This window comes from Hypanus sabinus, chromosome 10, assembly GCF_030144855.1.
Source record: "Hypanus sabinus isolate sHypSab1 chromosome 10, sHypSab1.hap1, whole genome shotgun sequence".
Classification (NCBI taxonomy): Eukaryota; Metazoa; Chordata; class Chondrichthyes; order Myliobatiformes; family Dasyatidae; genus Hypanus; species Hypanus sabinus.
Window position 1 is genome coordinate 84,983,916 of NC_082715.1, and position 21,498 is coordinate 85,005,413.

The following is a 21,498-nucleotide window of genomic DNA, read 5'->3' on the forward strand; positions in this document are numbered from 1 at the left end:
GCAACTTATAATAAAATAATCTGAGATATTCCAAGTGGTAAAGCTTAGAAGGACTATAATTATTACTGTTATAGGGGATATATCTGATGTTCCACAAGTAGGAATGAAAACTTCCAAAATTTATCCCCGTACATGGATCGAAGTCCAAATACATTCGGTCATGTGAAGCATGTAGTTTATTGATTTTACTCAGCAGTGCAGTAACATCATTCCATAGAATCCCCAGATATATAAAAAAAATGATGTCATTATCCCCACCGCACTGCTTATTGTCTGCTCCACTTGTTTGTTGAGTCAAATTTATCTAAAATGACTAGAAATTTAACAAAGGATTTTCCATTTATTTCTGGTATAGCTCAATACAGAACATAAAACTGTCTCTAGGTTGATATCAATGACATCCAATTTACAGACAGCACAGGCTTTGGTGGTGGGAGTTGTGGCAGTCGGGAAACAATGTCTAAGCTCACAGCTGCAGCGTATTATTACAAGTGCAGTAAGAATGCTGTAGTTCACCTCTCACTCATCTATACCTGAATAACTCTGGCTTCACAAAATGTTATGTTGTATCATTGCTTCATCAGTGCAATCTCATCGCTATAAAAATTGTTGAAAAAGTCCTATGAGACTTATATGTGTGAACACAGCTGCTGGATGAATGGACCATTACGTAATTGTCCATTTGACAATTACGACAAATTGATAATTTAACAGATTTTGCTCAACTGTGATTCTTCCAGCATTTCTGCTTTTGTTTTGGAATCTGTATCCTCATGCAGATAGGATCCTTAGCCAGTCTAGATGAAGGGTCTCGACCCAAAGTGTTGACTGTTCATTTCCCTCCAGAGATGCTGCCTGACACATTGAGTTACTGCATGTCTTGTTTGTTGCTCCAGATTCCAGCATCTGCACTTTTGTGTCTCCTTGGTCTGTTTTATATGTGACTCCAGCAGCTCTATGGCTGACTCTTAATGGCCTTCTGAACAGCTGTGATTACATCAATCAATATGCTACAAACAAGTAACCACATGGACTACCCCACCACTACACCAGCTGTGATGAGTGAGGTCTGACAAATTCTGATGAGCATATCAAATGCAGTAACTAAGGAGCTGGTGGTGGACCTGAGGAGAGCTAAGGCACCGGTGACCCCTGTTTCCATCCAAGGGGTCAGTGTGGACATGGTGGAGGATTACAAATACCTGGGGATACGAATTGACAATAAACTGGACTGGTCAAAGAACACTGAGGCTGTCTACAAGAAGGGTCAGAGCCGTCTCTACTTCCTGAGGAGACTGAGGTCCTTTAACATCTGCCGGACGATGCTGACAATGTTCTACGAGTCTGTGGTGGCCAGTGCTATCATGTTTGCTGTTGTGTGCTGGGGCAGCAGGCTGAGGGTAGCAGACACCAACAGAATCAACAAACTCATTCGTAAGGCCAGTGATGTTGTGAGGGTTGAACTGGACTCTCTGACGGTGGTGTCTGAAAAGAGGATGCTGTCCAAGTTGCACACCATCTTGGACAATGTCTCCATCCACTCCATAATGTACTGGTTAGGCACAGGAGTACATTCAGCCAGATACTCATTCCACCGAGATGCAACACTGAGCATCATAGGAAGTCATTCCTGCCTGTGGCCATCAAACTTTACAACTCCTCCCTCGGAGTGTCAGACACCCTGAGCCAATAGGCTGGTTCTGGACTTATTTCCACATGGCATAATTTACTTATTATTATTTAATTGTTTATGGCTTTATATTGCTATATTTCTACACTATTCTTGGTTGGTGCGACTGTAACGAAACTCAATTTCCCTCAGGATCAATAAAGTACGTCTGTCTAAATTATACCTCAGATTCTATATCTGACCCACTGAGTTCTCTATACAAATCTTGCAACTTGCCCTGCCAATTTCAAAGTCAAAAATCAAAGTGAATGTAAAATTTATCAAAGACAAAGGAAAATTTGTTATCAAAGTATGTATATTAATTTAAGATTACTTTCCGTACAGGCACTTACTGGAAAATAAAGAAATACAATAGAATTTATGAACAACTATACATAAACAAAGCCTGACAAACAACCAATGAGCAAAAGTTGTGAATAAACATGAGAACATGAATTAGAATTTATTCCATAATTTGCCAGTACTCTCTTATTTCCTTTTGAATTGGTCCTTAAGTTTATGTTCTACTTTGGAAGTGCAAAGAGTGATGGAACTGATTTAATATCTGAAGCAATAGATCAGAGTCAGGTTTATTATCGCTGACTAATGACATAAACTTTGTTGTTTTGTAGTAGCAGTACAATTGCAAAAATGCAAGGACATAAAATTAATGTAAATTACAAATATAAATAAGTAGTGCAAAAGATGAATAGTAGTACTTATGGGTACATGGAACATTCAGAAATCTGATGGCAGAGGGGAAGAGGCTGTTTCTGAATTGTTGAGTCAGGTTTCTCCATCTCCTGCCTGTGGTAATAACAAGAAAAGGACATGCCCATGATGGTAAGGGTCCTTAGAGGTGCACGTCACTTTCTTGAGGCACTGTCTCTCAAAGATGTCTCTGATGGTGGGGAGGGTTGTACCCCTGATGGAGCTGAGTCTATGACATTTTGCAGTCTCTTCTGAGCCCCCATATCAGGTTGTGGTGGAACTAGTTAGAATGCTACCCACAGTACATCTACAAAAATCTGTAGCAGTCTTTGGTAACATACCCAATCTCCTCAAACTGAGGAGTACAACCATTGGTGTGCTTTCCTTGTAATTGCATCAAAGTGTTTGGACAATGATAGATGCGACTAGATGTTGATGCCCAGAAACTTGAACCTACTCATCCTTTCCACTGCTGACCCCCTTGATGAGGACTGGGATACGTTCTTCCAACTTTCCCTTCCTAAAGTCCACAATCAGTTCCTTGGTGTAGCTGACACTGTGAGGTTGTTGCTGTGACACCGCTCATTCAGTCAATCCGTCTGACCTCCTTGTTTTAGGTTGATATTCTACCAACAATGGCAGTGTACAGTATCATCAGCAATTGGCTGTTCGTTTTTAAGCCATAAAACAAGCTGCTGGAGGAACTCAGCAAAACAGGCAGCATCTGTGGAGGCATGGAGGTGTTTTGGGCTGAGACCTTGCATCCAGTCTTAAGCAGCGTATCAATCCAAAATATTGACTATCCCTTTGCCTCCACTGATGCTGCCTGACCATCTGAATTCCTCGAGCTGATTGCTTTTTTAGCTCCAGATTCCAGCATGAGCAGTCTCTTTAGTCTCCATTGTTCATTTTTATCATTGCTTAAAAAGAAAATCTAAGATAGTTTAATCACATATTTACCATAGCACAGTATTTATGAATCTGAGTAGTGCTTCGATGTGACAGTTTTGTTGAACTCATGTTTCCCCAATCTTGAACACCTAATGATCAAATGCTACCATTTACCTATGGAGTTCTCCCTCGTATTCCTGATCGCACTTTACAAACTACCAGTGGCTGACAATAATCAAGCACTTGAAATACCGCATGACACAGTCAACAAACAAGAAACAGTCTATCCAGACACATTTCAAATCATAGTCAGGAAGTTCAGGCAGGCTTGTCCAATTACCATCAGCATAAATGTAGCACCAGAGATCCCAACACACTAGACCAATGATATTCTATGATAAGAAATGCCTACTGTTTCAGGCTCAGACTGCATTTTGGTAAATCGGAACACTTGGCCTTGGCTGACCAGCTCCTACCTGCTCACAGGCAGAGGAGAAGGAGAAAAACTCCAGAGATTAGGACAACAAAGAGAGAGTCATAGGGTGCAGAAGTGTGGTTGTAGGATTGCTTAGGGATGGTGGACTGGGATGTGTTCAAGAACTCATCTGTGGATCTGAATAAATACACTATGATGTCAGAGCTGTAGATGAGTGAGTTCCCACAAAATCATTCAGACTGTGCTGCAACCAGAAGCCCTGGATGAACCATGAGATCTGCAGTCTGCTGAGGACCAGATCAGAGGCATCAAAGTCTGGTGCCAAGAAAGTTACAAGAGGTCCAGGTACAATCCCTGGAAAGTTATCTCACGGGCAAAGTCCAGACTAAACTTAAATCAAGGATGTTTGATTGTTGTGACAAGGTTTGAATACTATCACCTCTTATAAAGTTAAATCAAGCAACATAGGCAACAACAGGGTTTCGCTCCCAGATGAGCACAATGCCTTATATGCTTGCTTTGACTATTAAAACATGGAGAAAACATCATGAACCCCCACAGCTCCGGATGATCGTGTGATTTCAGTCTTTGAGGCCAATGCCCGGGCAGCCTTCTGGAGGGTGAACCCATGAAAAGCATCCAGCCCAGAAAGGGTACCTGGCCAAGAACTAAAGACCTGTACTGATCAATTGGCTGGAGTGTTCACTGAGATTTTCAACTTCTTTCTTTGGCAGTCTGAGGTACCCACCTGCTTCAAGCAGACTTCAATTATATCAGTGTATAAGAAGTATGTGATAACCTGCCTCAATGACCATCATCCAGTAGCACTTGCATCCACTGTGATAAAGTGTTTTGAGAGGATAGTGATGATACATATCGACCTCTGCTTGAGAAGTGACTTGGATTCACTCCCATTTGCCCACCAGGTCCACAGTAGATGCCATCTTACTGGCTCTTCATTTATCCCTGCAACATCTGGACAGCAAAGCTGTATACATCCAGATGCTCGACGTTCAATATTATCTTCCCCTCAAAACTAATAACATTCAAGACGTTGGCCTCAACAACTCCTTGTGCAATTGGATCTTCAATTTCCTCATTTGCAGACACCAGTCAGTTCAGACTGGAAGCAAAATTTCCTCCACAATCTCCATCTGCAGAAAACAGGACCGTGTGCTTAACCTTCTGCTCTACTTGCTTTACATTTATGATGGTGTAGGTACGCACAGCTCCAATGCCACATTCAAATTTGCTAATGACATCATTGTCATAGGCCAAATCAAAGGTGATGACAAATCAGCATATAGGAGGGAGACTAAAAATCTGGTGGAGTGACCCCATTACAACAATCTCTTACTCAATGTCAGAAAGACCAAGGAGCTGATTATTTACCAGAAGAAGTAAATCAAAAGTCCATGAGTCAGTCCTCAGGGGGGGATCAGAGTTGGAGAGGGTCAGCAACTTTAAATTCTTCAGTGTTATCATTTCAGAGGATCTGTCCTGGGCCCAGCATGCAAGTGCAATTACAAAGAAAGTACAGCCAGCAGACAGCACCTTTATTTCCTTAGGAGCTCACAAAGATTCACATGACATCCAAAAACTTATGAACTTCTCTAGATGTGTGGTGGAGAGTATATTGACCAGCTGTATCACAGACTGATATGGAAATACCAACGTCCTTGAACAGAAAATTTTGCAAAAAGTAGTGGATATGGCTCAGTTCATCATGGGTTAAGCCCTCCTCACCACTGAGCACACCTGCCAAAGTGTTGTCACAGGAGCGGCATCCATCATCAGGGACATCGACCACCCAGTGCATACTCTCTTTTCACAGTTGCCATCAGAAAGGTGGTACGGGAGTTCTGGACTCACACGATCAGGTTCAAGAACAGTTTTTAACCCCCGAACCAATCAGACTCTTGAACCAGAGGGGATAAACTTCATTTGTCCTATTCCTGAACGGTTCCCACAACCTATGGACTCACTTTCAAGAACTCTTCATCTCATGTTCTGAATATTTATTGTTTACTTATTTATTATTATTACTTTCTTTTTGTATTTGCACAGTTTGTTGTCTTTTGCACAGGTCGAACACCAATTGCTGTGGTCATTCGTTGATTCTATTATGTTTATTACCCTATTATGGATTTATTGAGTATGCCTGTAATAAAATGAATCTCAGGGTAGTATACAGTGATTTACATGTACTTTGATAATAGAGACACTTTGAATTTTGAGGAACAGACTGTTCTACTTAATAAACCGATGCTGGATTTCTGGTTCATTTGAGTCATTTCCCATCCCTGTTCATCTCAGATTTATTTATCCCATGCATATTGATAAATACAGTGGAATGCATCATTTGTGATAACCAACACACCTAAAGATGTGTTGGAGCAGCTAGCAAGCATCACCATACATTCTTATCAGCAAATTGTTAATATAACACAGGAGACTTCAACATCTAGTGCAGGGGTCAGCAACCTTTACCACTGAAAGAGCCACTTGGACCCGTTTCCCACAGAAAAGAAAACACTGGGAGCCGCAAAACCCGTTTGACATTTAAAATGAAATAACACTGCATACAACGTTTTTTTTGCCTTTATGCTATGTATAAACAAACTATAATGTGTTGCATTTATGAAATTGATGAACTCCTGCAGAGAAAACGAAATTACATTTCTGCATGCAACAAAAACATTTTGAACTCTGAAAAAAAGATGTTGGGTTGAAGGTTACTTTTAAGTAAAATACTCAATGTCTATTTGAGTTCTTCTTGTATTTATGAAAAACGCTGAACTTAAATTTTCCGCCAGCAGCAAACCAAAAATAACGTCAGCCAGCTGTCAACCTGAAAAATAAAAGGACTATTTCACTGAACAATGAAAAAATATGAATATTCCTAAAATAATAGGCAATTAAAATATGTATCATACTTGGTTAATGGGATTTCTGCTCCTGGACCTCAGTGCACAGCATCTGCACATCAGGGCTGTATGACGTCACCTTCATCTTTACACAGGATCGCAAGCTGTCATCTGTGAAGCGTGCGTGATGTTTGTTTTTAATAAAGTTCATGGTGGAGAACACCTGCTCACATACATATGTGGATCCAAAGATCGACAGGACTCCAAGCGCATACTTTTTAATGTTTACATAAATGTCGAGGATAGCATTCCATGTTTCGAACACAAGTTTGTCCGGTTTTAGGAGGTTTTCAATATCACTCCATTTGTGATTCTGAGCAAGAACGGCCTTCTGACGGGCAACATCTTCAAGGTCTGCTGTCAAGCGTCTAAACTTGGACACCCATATGTCTTTGTCGGCTATGTCGGCCAGTTCCATCTCAAAATCAGGTTTACTCACACCTGCCAATGCAGTCGTATTCAGTAGAGATGAATCGAAGCTTAGGGGAGTGACCGGGAAGGATAATGTGTTTTTTTCCTCTCTGAACTCACAGAAGCGTTACCCAAATGATGTTTGCATTGCGATGATTGCAGAATGTAAATACTCCGAACTTATCATGTCGTGACCTTGTTTGAACTCTCTCAAATTGGGGAAGTGAGACAAAGTGCCTTTCTGTCAATCTCTGGCAAGCACTGTCAACTTGCGCTTGAATGCCAAAACATCCTCCAACATGTGCAGGGCTGTGCGTCCTTTCCCCTGAAGAGCTGTGTTCAGCGTGTTCAGGTGCGCTGTCATGTCTACCATGAAGTGTAGCTTTTCCAGCCCTTTGCTGCCCAGGAAAGTTTTCACTTCTTCCAGACACGCGACAAAGCGTTTCAGCACCTCCCCTCTGGACAGCCACCGGACTTTGTTGTGCAGCAGGAGATCAGAATATGCGCTTTCCAGCTCGTCCAGTAACAAACGGAATTGACGGTGATTTAAACTTTTTGCCATTATTTTATTGACAATCTGAATGACAACATCCATTACTTCTGTGCATTCTGGAGGAAATGTTTGAGCGCACAGTGCCTCTTGGTGCAAGATGCAGTGAAAAATCAGCAGCTTTCTGTCCAGTGACTTCTGCAGTAAAGCCACAATTCCCTTGTGCGTTCCCATCATATTCGGTGCCCCATCAGTAGCTACTGACACCAGGTGGGTAGTCTTTATTCCTTTGGCTCTTAAACAATTCAAGACAGCCTCACAGATGTCCTCCCCCCGTGTTTGGTCTTTTAGATGTATCAACTCCATCAGTTCTTCCTGTGGCCCAGCAGAGTTTACATACCGGCAGAACAACGCTATTTGTTCAATATCACCTTTGTCTTTAGAGAGGTAAAAGAGCCGCATGTGGCTCCGGAGCTGCGGGTTGCCGACCCCCCGATCTAATAAAACAAATACACCTTCTCATGACTTTGAGCCAAGCTTGCATGCTCCACTTAAAATTAACATTGATCACTTTTTAATTGAGACTCAGTCTAGCAACTGATGGAGTTAGGCAGCATAAGCAACTTCAGGGACAACAGATGAGATGGGGATCAGAGTCTCTGGGGAGAAGCTGATAAATTCATCACCTGGTTAACTTGTGACTAGCTATATCAGAGCTCGTAATGTCAGTGAATCAATCCTCCAAAATCCCACATTAGATTGAATGTTAAAATTAAATGTCAACTGGTATTGTTAGTCAGGAAATAAAATGAAAGCCCTGTCATATTTAAGTGTGATTGTCTATTTTCCCTTACAGACAGAAAGATAACAGCTCCATGTCGTTGCACTCTACTGCTTGCTATGATGCCTCAGTTCATTCCAAGTGGCAAAGAATCACCTTTATTAGAGCCAGCAGCTCACTTGCTTATTGAAGTATGACCTCATTGTTGAATTGCTTCAAGCATTACAGCCTCTGACGTCCTAGGTACATCAATTCAGATGATGCTAATCAAATGTCTGACATGCCAACCCATGTAAACTTCAAATGTCTCTCGGTGAACAATGATGTCAGTAACTTCAAAGCAAATTCCCAAAGCTAACATGAATGTCATGGGCTTGTGCCAGTTGAAGGTGTTCATCATGATTATTTTCTATTTCTTCAGTCTATCTTATCCCACTTGAGACTCCAAAGAAGGTATTTAAATTTCTTAAGGCTGAATACAACAGATGGGAAGCACAGATCTGAAAATGAGGAGTTTCAGAGTTCCTTGCCGCCTGTGAGTGCAGTTCTCAGATGATGTGCAGGATTATAGAATCCCTTTTAGCATCCCAAGAATAATTGTTCTATCTTAAGTTGTCTCATAAATTATGTGGAAAGAGCTCATTTGGGGCATTAAGTTGGTCAGTCTTCCCAAAACAAGCTTGGGTATTGTGATGCATAACAGAACATAGGTCATTGAATTGTTCTTCGGACAGCGATGTCTGTGCCGACTGTGGTGATATCATGTTTAAGAACGTGATTGGAGAGAGTTCTGAGCGTGCGCAGAAATGATAGAAAGATCAAGAAAAACATGGCATTGTAAGAACGTGGTTGTTGTTAAATAAAAGTACTATTTCTTGCAGAAGATGTTTCCTTATTAGTAACCCACAGTACGTATTAATATAAAGACACAACATAGTGTCCGAAGTTGGTCTGGAAGAATAATACATTTCCTAACACTGGAGAATCGAAGATAATTTTCTGAAAAAAGAGTTTTGGTGTTGCTAACAGTTTTATAAATGGAAGTTTCACAACTTTCACCAACATTTCAATTGTCTGGGAACATAGCTGAGAATTGGAGAAAATTTATGCCACATTTTGAAATTTATTTATCGGCGATCGGAGTGAATAAAAACCAGAGAAAAGGAAAGCTACACTTTTACTCCATGTAATAGGTGATGACACAATTCAGGTATATAATAATTTTATTTTTGAAAATGGAGGTAATTTAAATCTAAAATCGATAATGGACAAATTTGAAGCATTTTGTGTACCGAAGTGTAATGTGACGTTTAAGCGATATAAATTTTTTACAAATAAGCTGAGAGACGGTGGAACTATTGATCAATATGTTACTGAGGAGACACCGGAGTGAAACATGTGAGTTTGGAAAACTGACAGACTCTCTCATTAAAGACAGAATTGTTCGTAGCATTCTGGATAATGGTCTGAGAGAAAGACTATTAAGAGAACAAGACATAGACTTGGAAAAAGCTTTGATGCTCTGCAGAGCTTCGGAATCCATGATGTCACTGGCTAAGAAACTTTTCATTACGTCATCTCTGAAAACAGAGCTTGTCAGAATGGAACGGCTTGGAGTCACAAAAAAAAGATGAACTGACTGAATGGGTCAATTCGCTTGTCATTGTTGATAAGAAAAATGGAAAACTGAGGATTTGGTTAGATCCAAGAGCCTTGAATCGAGAGCATTTCAAATTGCCTACTCGTGAAGAAATTATATCACAGTTTGCTAACGCACAGTTCTTTATTAAATTAGATGCATCCTCTGGATTCTGGCAACTTAAACTAGATGAACCGAGTTCAAAATTGTGTACTTTTAACACTTCTTTTGCCAGATACTGTTTTCTTAGGCTTCCTTTTGGAATTGCATCAGGTCCTGAAGTGTACCATAAAACCATTCACATGCTATATGAGCACATTGAGGGCTTAGATACTTCCATGGATGATATTATTGTTTGGGGATCATCTAAACAAGAGCATGACGCCAGACTCAGACAAGTCTTAGAGGCAACACGCAAGGCAAAGTTGAATAAAGACAAATGTCAGCTAGTAGTGACTGAACTTATCTTTGTGGGTGATATCATCAGCAATGAGGGTGTGCGTCCTGATCCATTGAAGGTTTCTGCTATTGAGAACATGCCAAGACCCCAATGTAAAAAGGATGTTCAAAGGTTTATGGGAATGGTCAACTACATGGGAAAATTCATACCCAATCTTTCGGAAGAGCTTGCTCCATTGAGGCAGGTAACAGAAAAGAAAAATGAATGGAGATGAAATCATGAACAGGAGAAGGCATGGCAAAAATCTCAAGAAAGTGCTCACTAAAGAATCTGTGTTGAGATTCTCTGATGCTGAGAGACCCATCAAAATCTCATGTGATGCATCTCAAGCAGGCTTAGGGGCAGTATTACTCCAAAAACATGATCAGGAATGGCTACCAGTGGCATATGCATCTCGTTCATTATCTGATCCAGAAACAAGGTATGCCCAAATTGAAAAAGAATTGCTCAACATTATCTTTGCTTGCGAGAGATTTCATCAGTTTGTGTCAGGGCAATCTATTGATGTTGAAACTGATCATAAGCTTCTAATTGCATTGTTTTGGAAACCTTTAATTGACTGTCCTCTGCGAATTCAGTGAATGATGATCAAATTGCAAAGATATGTATTGAATGTGTCATACACACCTGGAAAATTCATGTACACAGCTGACACACTTTCCAGAGCTGTGGATCCAACAACAAAAGACAGTCACAGGGACACTGTTGATGTTCAGGCATTTGTTGATATCATCATAGAGACTGTACCTGTTGCTCCCAAAAAGTTGGAACTGCTGTGTCTTGAGACAGAGAAGGACAAAATTCTCAGTCAGGTAATACAAGTGGTGATGGATGGATGGCCAGATAATAGGCAGGACTGTACCTCAGAAGTACAAGAATATTGGAACCACAGATCAGAACTTTCTGTCATGGATGGGATATTGTACAAAGGTAGCAGAATTGTAATTCCTAAAAGTCTCTGAAAAGAAATGCTTGGGAAAATTCATGAAGGCCACCTAGGCATTGAAAAGTGTAAGAGATGGGCAAGGGAAGTAATGTATTGGCCCAGGATGAATTAAGAAATTGCAGAATTGGTGTCTTCTTGTCAAATATGCCTTAAATACCAACCTAGCAACCCTAAGAAGCCATTGCATCCAGATCCTAGTCCTCAGAGACCTGATCAGAAGGTAGGCATGGATCTGTTTGTAACTGTCAACAATGATTATCTATTTCTACAGATTGCTACTCATTGTATTGTGAAGCATGTGGTTTGAGCAGAATGACAGCAAAGAACATAATTACATGCATGAAATCAGTTTTTTCCAGACATGGTGTACCTGATGAAGTTTTCACAGACAATGATCCACAATTCAACAGTGAATGCATGAGACATTTTGCTCAGGAATGGGGCTTTGGTTCATACAACATCCAGTCCATTTTTCCTTCAGTCCAATGTTGAGAAGTCGGTAAGAATTATCAAGAAGCCGATGCACAAAGCAAAAGATAGTGGAGGTGATTTTTATAAAGCTTTGTTAGCCTATCGCAGTACTCCACTTGAATGTGGACTTCACCTGCTCAGCTCTTGATGGGACGCTGTTTGAGATCCAATCTGCCAATAAATGAGAGTCTCCTGAGAACAAAGGGAGGTTAAAAAGTGAAAAGATGGAAAGATGAACACAAAGCAAAGCAGAAAACATACTTTGACAGATGTTCTCATCCATTACCTGACCTGCACCAAGGAGATGAAGTGAGGATACAAGACAAAATGAATACATGGACACAGAAAGCTACAGTACTTGAAGAAGTACAACCCAGATCATACATGGTCCAAACAGAAGAAGGATCAGTGTTAAGAAGCAATCGCAAAGACCTCAAGACGGAGCCAACTTCAGAGTTTCAGTTAACTGATGCAGACCAGACAAAACATGGAAATAACAACGAAACACAAGAACTGTGTGAACCACTTAGAAGGTCTACTCATGTTCGTAAACCCCCAGACAAACTGATAGAAACATTTTAAATTATGTATTTGCTATGGCCAATGTTGCTAATTGTTTTGCTTTTTAAGGAAAGTAAGATGTGGTGATATCACATTTAAGAATGTGATTGGAGAGAGATCTGAGCATGCACAGAAATGATAGAAAGATCAAGAAAAATATGGCATTGTAAGAACATGGTTGTTGTTGTTAAATAAAAGTTCTATTTCTTCCAGAAGATGTTTCTTTATTAGTAACCCATGGTACGTATTAATATAAAGAACACAACACCAACCATGTTGTCAATTTAAACAAACCCAATTTGCCTATACATAACTACATAACCTTCCCCTGCCTGCTCACATTCCTGTCTAATGGTGTTTTCACCACTCCCCCTGGCAGTGTGATCCAGGAACCCACCCTTCTGTGTAATAAAAATTGCCTCACAAATATGCTTTAAGTTCTTCTTCTCTAGTATTTGACATTTCTACCCCAGGAATGAGACTGTCTACCTAATCTATGCCTCTTATCATTTTGTATACCTCGAGTTACCACCCTAAATGTGTTTTTTTTCTTTAACTTTCTTCCCAAGTCCCTAAATTCCCTTCCCCCTTCTCCTGATAAGCTATGCCCCAGCAGTATCTAGAAAATATATGACAGAGAGAGCTAGGAGGCTCCTACACTACCTGCCTAGTCATCTACCTGGCTGATATAGGTAGGAGTATCTATCTCCTACCTATATCACTCTCTGCTTTCTGTATGCTCTTGAGTGACACCAATGTCTGTTTTAATCAGTCTTGAGAGTCTAGATGAAGCACTGTTTGATAGGGTTGAAATAGCTGGGTTGCTGGGTGGCATAGCTCATTGAGCCAGAAGGTCTGTACCACGCTGCATCTCTACATAAAATAAATAAGACAAGTTCAATTTTATTGACATTCACCCTTATATATGTATAATGCCAAGCCAAACTACCTTCTTTTGGATCAAGGCGCATAACATAGTACATACAACTCACACATAACAGATAAAGTAATATTACCACAAATAAATGACAAATTATAAAATATATTCCAGAAGATTTAAAGAAGATTGAAATGTCAATTGACTCAAGTTGATTCCCCCTTACAATGCAATGATTGCTAGGATTATTCTGCAATTAAGAAATTATGGAAAATGAGAACTAGTCTTCAGGAAATAAAATCCAATCATGATTTAATTTCAACTGATACCTTAAGGCTATTGAAACAAATCATTGTGTGTAAGACTTTGCGATTCTGTACTATTGAAGTTAAGCAGGGAAGGCAATAAATGAATGTTGTTGCTAATCGGTGGTGATTGAAACCTATATGGAAGACGTTACGTGACCATCTCCTATATAAACATTTCCCTGTTACTGAATGCAGAGTTATGGTCAGGTCCATTTTGCCACTTAATATTGTGTAGTTGCATATTCAGGGCGCCACCTCCCAACACTGTAACAAAAAGGTATTTCCAGAGTTTGTGCGCAGAAGCTCTTGTACCAGCCACTAGGACTGAATATTCAAAGGGATTTTGCTAATTGGGATTTGCTCCACCTATAAGTAAGTAACTCTGCAAAGTAAGGCATTTAATATCCAACATGCTAATATTAAGTAGCTATTTATCCCTATTGAAAATGTAGTAAATCATTTATTTTATGTGCAAAAAGTGTAAAACTTTGTGATGGGAGAGCAGAACTAGATTCTGTCCAGAAGATTGGCTGTGTTAAATAAAGACTTCTACATCTCCCAGTTACAGCTTCTTCATGGCTCAGGTTAGTCAGCCACAACAGTGATCAGCCCCCTGTGCAAAGCATTCAGTTTGACTGAGGGAGGAAACCTAACAAAAAAGATAATCTTTCAGCAGAAGCAAGCTACTCAAAATTCTTCCTTCACATTCCCAAGTGTAACTTTGAATATTGAATTGAACAAGGAACTAATGTTTTTCCACTGGAGCCATGACCCTAGAAATGCCCTTTGTTTTACTATACTAATTATCCTTATTATCCTCAGTTATGGTCTTTAACAGACAGTTATGCAGCCCCCGGTCATGTTTTACAGATATTTTCTCAGAACCAAGATAATGCTGCAAGGCATTGTTGCAGCTCGACAAAACCCTGGTCAGACTCCACTTAGAATATTGTGTTCAGTTCTGGTTCAGTTCCTCATTATAGAAAGGATGTGGGAGCTTTAGAGAGAGTGCGCAGGAAATTTACCAGGATGCTGCCTGGACTAGAGGGCATGTCTTATGAAGATAAGCTGAGTGAGGTATGGCTTTTCTTTTTGGAGCAAAAAAGGATGAGAGGTGACTTGATGGAGGTGTAGAAGGCGATTAAGAGGAATAGATCAAGTGGACAGCCAGAGTTTTCTCCCCCAGTGTGGAAACAGCTAATATGAGGAGGCTTAATTTTAAGGTGACTGGAAGAAAGTACAGGCAAGATGTCAGAGGTAACTGCTTTACACAGAAAGTGGTGGGTGAGTGGAACACCCTGAAGGGGTGATGGTGGAGGCAAATACGTTAAGCACTCTTAGGTAGGCACATGGAAGATAGAAACATGGAAGGCCATGCAGGAGGGAAGGTTTAGATTAATCACAGAGTAGGTTAAAGATCAGAAGAAAATTGTGAGCTGAGGGATTTGTACTGCGCTGTATCATTCGATGTTCTACCGCAGGGGTTCGCAACATTTTTTATGCCATGGAGCCTTACCATTAACCAAGGGTCTGTGGACCCCATGTTGGGAACCCCGTTCTACTCTATGTTCTTTCCGGGAGCCTGTTTGAATCATTCAAAGATGTTAACATACGATATTAAATAGGAGTGGGCCACTTCCTCCTTGAATTTGCTGTGTCATTTAGTCATCTTGTCTATCATATCGTCTGACTGCAACAAGAACTCCACATTCCCTCCCACTCCTGGAAGCCTTTCACTCTGTTGTTTGTCAAGAACCAATATACGTGAGATAGAAACATGTTCAGAGACTTTGTTTCCAACACCCTTTGTGAAAAGAGTTCCAAGGAATTAACATACAAACGGTGGTGGGGGGTGGGGGAGGAAGAGAAGTGGGGTCAGTAGCACAGTTGTTAGTGCAACATCACTACTGCACCAATAATACTGTGCAAACACGAGGAAATCTGCAGATGCTGGAAATTCAAGCAACACACACACAAAATGCTGGTGGAACACAGCAGGCCAGGCAGCATCTATAGGGAGAAGCGCTAGCGATGTTTTGGGCTGAGACCCTTCATCAGGACAGTAATAAGTGGTTGGGTTCAATTCCTGCCACTACCTAGAAGGAGTCTGCATGTTCTTCGTGTAACTGCATGGGTTTCTTCCAGGTGTTCTGATTTCCTCCAAAATTCCAATGTTGTAAAATGAAAAAAATTGCATTTATTTTCTACCTTTCAGAACACATGAACAGCCCTCCCTATCATTAAAGCTTCAATTATCAAGCAACCTCGCCATCTAGGCCATGCCCTCTTCTCACTGCTACCATCAGCCAGGATTACAGAAGCCACTAAGTATAGGAACAACTACTTTCCTCAACCACTAGCTCTTGAACTGACCTGTAGAACTCTAATCAGCTCTTGCATTACCGGCAGTCAACTTGTTTCTGCTTGTTTTTGTGCACTACTGTTCTATATTGCTCACTTTTTTCATTGATTTGTAAAATGTATGTATAATTTAAGTATAATTTTATGTTTTGTGTGTTGTCTTAATCTACATACTGTGACATTGCTGCAAGCAATTTTTTCATTGTGCCTGTACCGCATGACATAAAACTTTGACATGTTCTAAAGAAATACTCGTCTAATCAGTCACTGCTGTAATGTACAAAATGCTGCACTGAGTTTGCAAATGGTCATTCCAATGTGCAGTGATTGGATAATTTGTTTTAGTGATGTTGGTTGGAGGAGCTTGCTCTTTAACAGAATTCCATGAGGTCTTTTTCACCTTCCTGAGGGAGATGATATCACAGGTGGAAAACACTAATGCAATCTTAAAATTGGCAAGAGGAAATAGAATATGTCAAGCAATTTTGTTAGGGACACTGCTTTATCGGGGAGGTTTCTGTACAGGGTTAACCAAAATTTGATGTACTAGCGGGCTTTGGGAATATAAAATACTCAAAGCAAGCAATTTTTACAGAGGCTAAAGAAACGGATTGATCTGTTAACTTCAGAGCTGCTTGAGGTATGTTTATATAATTTATGGGCTGTTAAAATGCTTTCATGGATAGTAAAGCCCTTCCAGGTGTATTGGGAAAGGTATGCTGTGTAATAGATTATCAGAATTAGAATCAGGTTTATTATCACTAGAATGCGTCATGATATTTGTTAACTTAGCAGCAGCAATTCAATGCAATACTTGAGAATAGAGAAAGAAAAATAAATAAATAAATAACAGTAAGTGTGTGTGTGTGTATATATATATATTGAATAGATTAAAAATAGTGCAAAAATGGAAATATTAAGAAAGTGAGGTAGTGTTCATGGGTTCAATGTCTATTTAGGAATTAGATGGCAGAGGGGAAGAAGCTGTTCCTGAATCGCTGAGTGTGTGCCTTCAGGCTTCTGTACGTCCTTCCTGATGGTGATAGTGAGAAGAGGGCATGTCCTTGGTTATGGGGATCCTTATTAATGGACGCCACATTTCTGAGGCACTGGTCCTTGATGATGTCTTAGGTACTACGGAAGCTAGTTCTCAAAATGGAGCTGACTAATTTTGCAACTTTCCATAGTTTTTCTCAGTCCTTTGCACCCCACCCCCACCCCGCAATACCAGACAATGATACAATCAGAATGCTCTCCAAGGTACATCTATGGAAGTTTGAGTGCTTTAGTTGACAAATCAAATCTCTTCAAACTCCTAATGAGAGGTTTGCTTTCTTCATAGCCACATCGATATGCTGGGACCAGTTTAGATCCTCAGAGATCTTGACGTCCAGGAACTTGAAATTGCTTACTCTCTCTGCTTCTGATCCCTCTATGAAGATTGGTTCATGTTCCCTTCTCTTACTCTCTCTGAGTACACAATCAGTTCTTTCATCTTATTGACATTGAGTGTAATGTTGTTGCTGCGACACCACACAACTAGCTGGTATATCTCGCTCCTGTACGCCCTTGCATCTGCATCTGAGACTCTACCAACAATGGGTGTATCATTCGCAAATTTATAGATGGCAGTTTGTGTAATACCCAGCCACACAGTCATGGGTATCGAGGGAGTAGAGCAGTGGACTAAGCACACATCCCTGAGGTATGGCAGTGTTGATCATCAGTGAGGAGGAGATATTGTCACCAACCTGCACAGACTGGTCTTCTGGGTAGGAAGTTGAGGATCCATTTGAAGAGGGATTTTATAGTAAAAGTACAAATACAGTGTGCTTCCATCCATTTCGAAATAGAGGATATATATGGAGTACCCTTCTCAAATGACTGTTTAATTGTAAACCACCACTCACAGTCGGGTGAGGCAAGAATTGAGGTCTATTTTCCTGAGAGCTTGGAGGTGAATTCATGCAAGTGGTCCTCTGCTAAGCCTTAGTAAGACCGACAATTCATTTTCAGCTCTGTTTGGTGCTGCTCTCTATGTCGCTCTCCTGACAGAAGCATCCTTGGCTGTGAGCCTGCAGATTGTGGAGAAGAGTTTGCTGATGGCTCACCGCCCCACAGGATTGGAGCTGTGACTCTAATCTGAATCAGCCCAATTAGCAAATTGGTAGTAACATACAGCATAGTGGATGTTGCACTCTGTATAAAAAAGTCTCCTCAATGGTTGTTCCTATCAATGCATGGGCTGGCTGGATTTGAAGACTAGTTCATCCCATGTTTTCTTGAAAGACTCACCTGGTTTGGTCAGCTCAGGTGCAAGTCTCCCTAATGGACACTGAAGTCTCCAGCCACAGTACATTCTGCACTCTTACCACTTCCAGTGATGTGTTGAGGTGTTGTTCAGAATGGGCGTGTATTAACTCTGCTGAGGGAAGGCAGTTGGTGGTAAGAAGGATGTTTCCATGCTTATGTTTGGCCTGATGCTCCGACACTTTGTGGTGTCATGAGGCAACGGTCAGAAGCCAGTCCTGGTTATTCACCACAGTACATGAACTGCAGAACGACTGTGGGGAAACAGGAGATGACAGAGGCTGAAATCTGAAGCAAATAAAAAAATAAATAGCTGGAAGAACTCAGTGGCTCAGGATGAGGTTCAAGATGATGGGAGAAATTTTAAGGAGATCTGCAGCGTAAGCTTTTCATTCAGAGGGTCTGAATAAAATGCCAAATGAGACCTTGCATCAGGACTGAGGTTATAGACAGAATCCCCTTCCCATTTCCACACTGACCTCTCTCTCCTCAGCCTTCCCACCGCCATAGTGAGGCAGAACACAAGCCACAGCAACAGTTCCTTTAAGTAGTATCTGCCTACTCTGGCAGTTTGTTCCAAATAATCAGACACTGAATGAAAAGCTCACCCTGCAGACCTCCTTTAAATTTCTCCCATCACCTTGAACTTCTGAACTCTAGTTTTTGATTCCTGTGCCCTGTGACAAAGATATTGAAAATCTATGCAATCTACGCCCCTCAATTTTGTAAACCTTGATACAGTCATCCCTTATCCTCGTACATTCCAGTGAGAATAAAACCAGTCTATCCCACCATCCAAGACAAGCTCTCTTCTTGCTGCTGCCATTGGGAAGGTGCTACAGGAGCCTTAGGGCCCACACCACTAGGTCCAGGAACAGTTATTACCCCTTAACCATCAAGCTCTGGAACTATAGAGGATAATATCACTTACCACAACTCTGATGAACTGATTCCACAATCATTGGCTCATTTTCATGGTCTCTACAATTCATGTGCTCAGTTTAAAAAAAAAAATATTTATTTATTTATTTATTTAGAATTTTGAACTTTGCAACTATTGTCCTTCATTCAAGGCAACATCCTGATGAATCTCTTCTGCACTCTTTTTATTATTAACGTATGCTTCCTGTTGTGTGGTGACCTGAACTGTTTTCATTACTCAAGGTATGGTCTAACCAGTATTTTGTACATCTGCAACATGATGTCTCAACTCTTATACTCAGTGCCTTAGCAAGCATGCCAAATGCATTCTTCACTACCCATCTCTATCAGTGTCACTGCTTTTAGAGAGCTGTGGTCTTGCACCTGAAGGTCTCTTTGTACATGAATACTCCTAAGGTCTCTATCATTTATTTATACATCCTAATGGAATTTGACTTCCCAAAGTGCATCATCTCAAACTTGCTTAAATGAAATTTCATCTGCTACTGTGCTGCACAACTTTTCAGGTGATCTATGCCCTGTTGTACTTTTAAACAACTCTTTTCATTATCCAAGACTGCACCAATTATTGTGTCGCCTACAACCTTCATAACCTCATCTCCTAGGTTCTCATTCAAACAAGAAAAGTCTCGATACAAACCTTGCAGTAAATCACTTATCACAGCTTCCCAGTCAGGAAAACATCTGCTATTCCCTTCTGCTTTTATCACCCAGCCAATTTTTGATGCAGACCAGAAACTTGTCTTAAATTCCTTGTTCCTTAACAGTCTAACAGGAGCGGTGTTAAAAAAAACCTCACTGAAGTCCATATTCACAAAATGAAATTGCCTCACCTTGGTTATTTCTTCAAAATAGTCCATTCAAATTTATGAGACATAAAATTTATGAGACATATGAGACTGTATCAAATTCTATGGAGCTTCCCCACACTCTCTTTCCATGTAAGTAAGTCCTGTCCCTCAGAATTTCTCCAGCAATTTCCCTACAACTGATCAAGGCCCAGGGGTCTGCTGTTTCCTGGCTTATTCCTACTATATGGAAAATGCTCTGCTTTGAAAAAAATTAAGTTATCCAATAGGGTGACATAATGGACCACTTAGATGCTGTTAGATTGGTAAGAGAAGGTGGTATTCAAACAATTACAGACCAGAGGCATGCCATTTGGCCTAGCAAGTCATTGCTGATTCTTCCCAAGAACATCCACCCACCTGGGATACAGATCCATAATTCCTTAAAAGTGGTGTCACAGGATTAAAAGGAGCTTTTGGCACATTTGCTTTCATAAGTGAAAGTATTAAATACAGAAGTTGGGAAGTTATGTTGAAATTGTATGATACAGGCCTAATTTGGACTATTACGTGCAGTTCTGGTTACGGACCTACAGGAACGATATCAACCCCTTTGGAAGAGCATGAGAAAATTTACAAAGACCATGCCAGGTCCTGAGGACCGGAATACAGGGCAAGGTTAAATAGTTTAGCACTTTATTCCCTGGAATGTACGAGAATGAGGGGAGATTTGATCGACACATACAAAATTATGAGGGATGTACATTGAGTAAACACAAGCAGGCTTTTTCCATAGAGGTTGGGTGAGACTCTAGAACTAGAGTTCAGAGGTTAAGAGTGAAAGATGAAGTGCTTAAGGGGAAACTGGGGGGCATGGAGTATCTTCATGCAGAGGGTGGTGAGAGTGTGGAACCAGTTGCCAGTGGAAATGGTAGATGCAGTTTTGATGTCAACATTTAAGAGAAATTTGCATACGTACTGTAAGTGAATGGGAAGTGTATGGAGGGCTATGGTCCAGGTGCAAGTTAATGGGACTAGACAGAATAATGGATTAGCATGGACTAGATGGGATGAAAGGCCTATTTCTGTGATATAATGTTCCATGACTCCATGACACCCTACACAGCTTAATTCTTACACCCACAAATTAATCAGTCAGCACCACAAATGCATCATCAAACCATCGTAGATACTCACTGTAGAGAATCGTTCCACTGGAAGAAACTGCCTTTATTGTGAGATGTAGTGTCACATCTATTTCAACCTCTGTTCCACTTACAGCAGCATCTCGTCTCAGTATTGTTGTAAGTGATGGAAGCTCTAGGTAAGCATTTCCACTGAAGGATGGAAAGAACAGAGTGATATCTGAAAGAGAGTAGATGGCAAATTACACTCTGAACCCAGCAGTTCTGTACTTGTCCACACAAATAAATGAAACAGACAAATATGAACACCTGTTAAATTTCTGACACAAATCCTAGGACCATATGACACAAGGCAGCTGTAGAGACCAGCTCAA

The 21,498-nt window shown here is 40.6% G+C and overlaps 1 protein-coding gene across 1 annotated transcript in view; it reads right to left on the reverse strand.

Moving 5' to 3' along the window:
- Positions 1-21,498, reverse strand: part of LOC132401336 (protein eyes shut homolog) — a 1,222,700-nt gene that overhangs the window by 45,440 nt on the left and 1,155,762 nt on the right. The window contains exon 32 of the mRNA XM_059983465.1: positions 21,177-21,344. Within this exon, the coding sequence (XP_059839448.1) occupies positions 21,177-21,344 (168 nt within the window). The remainder of the gene's footprint in view (positions 1-21,176; positions 21,345-21,498) is intronic.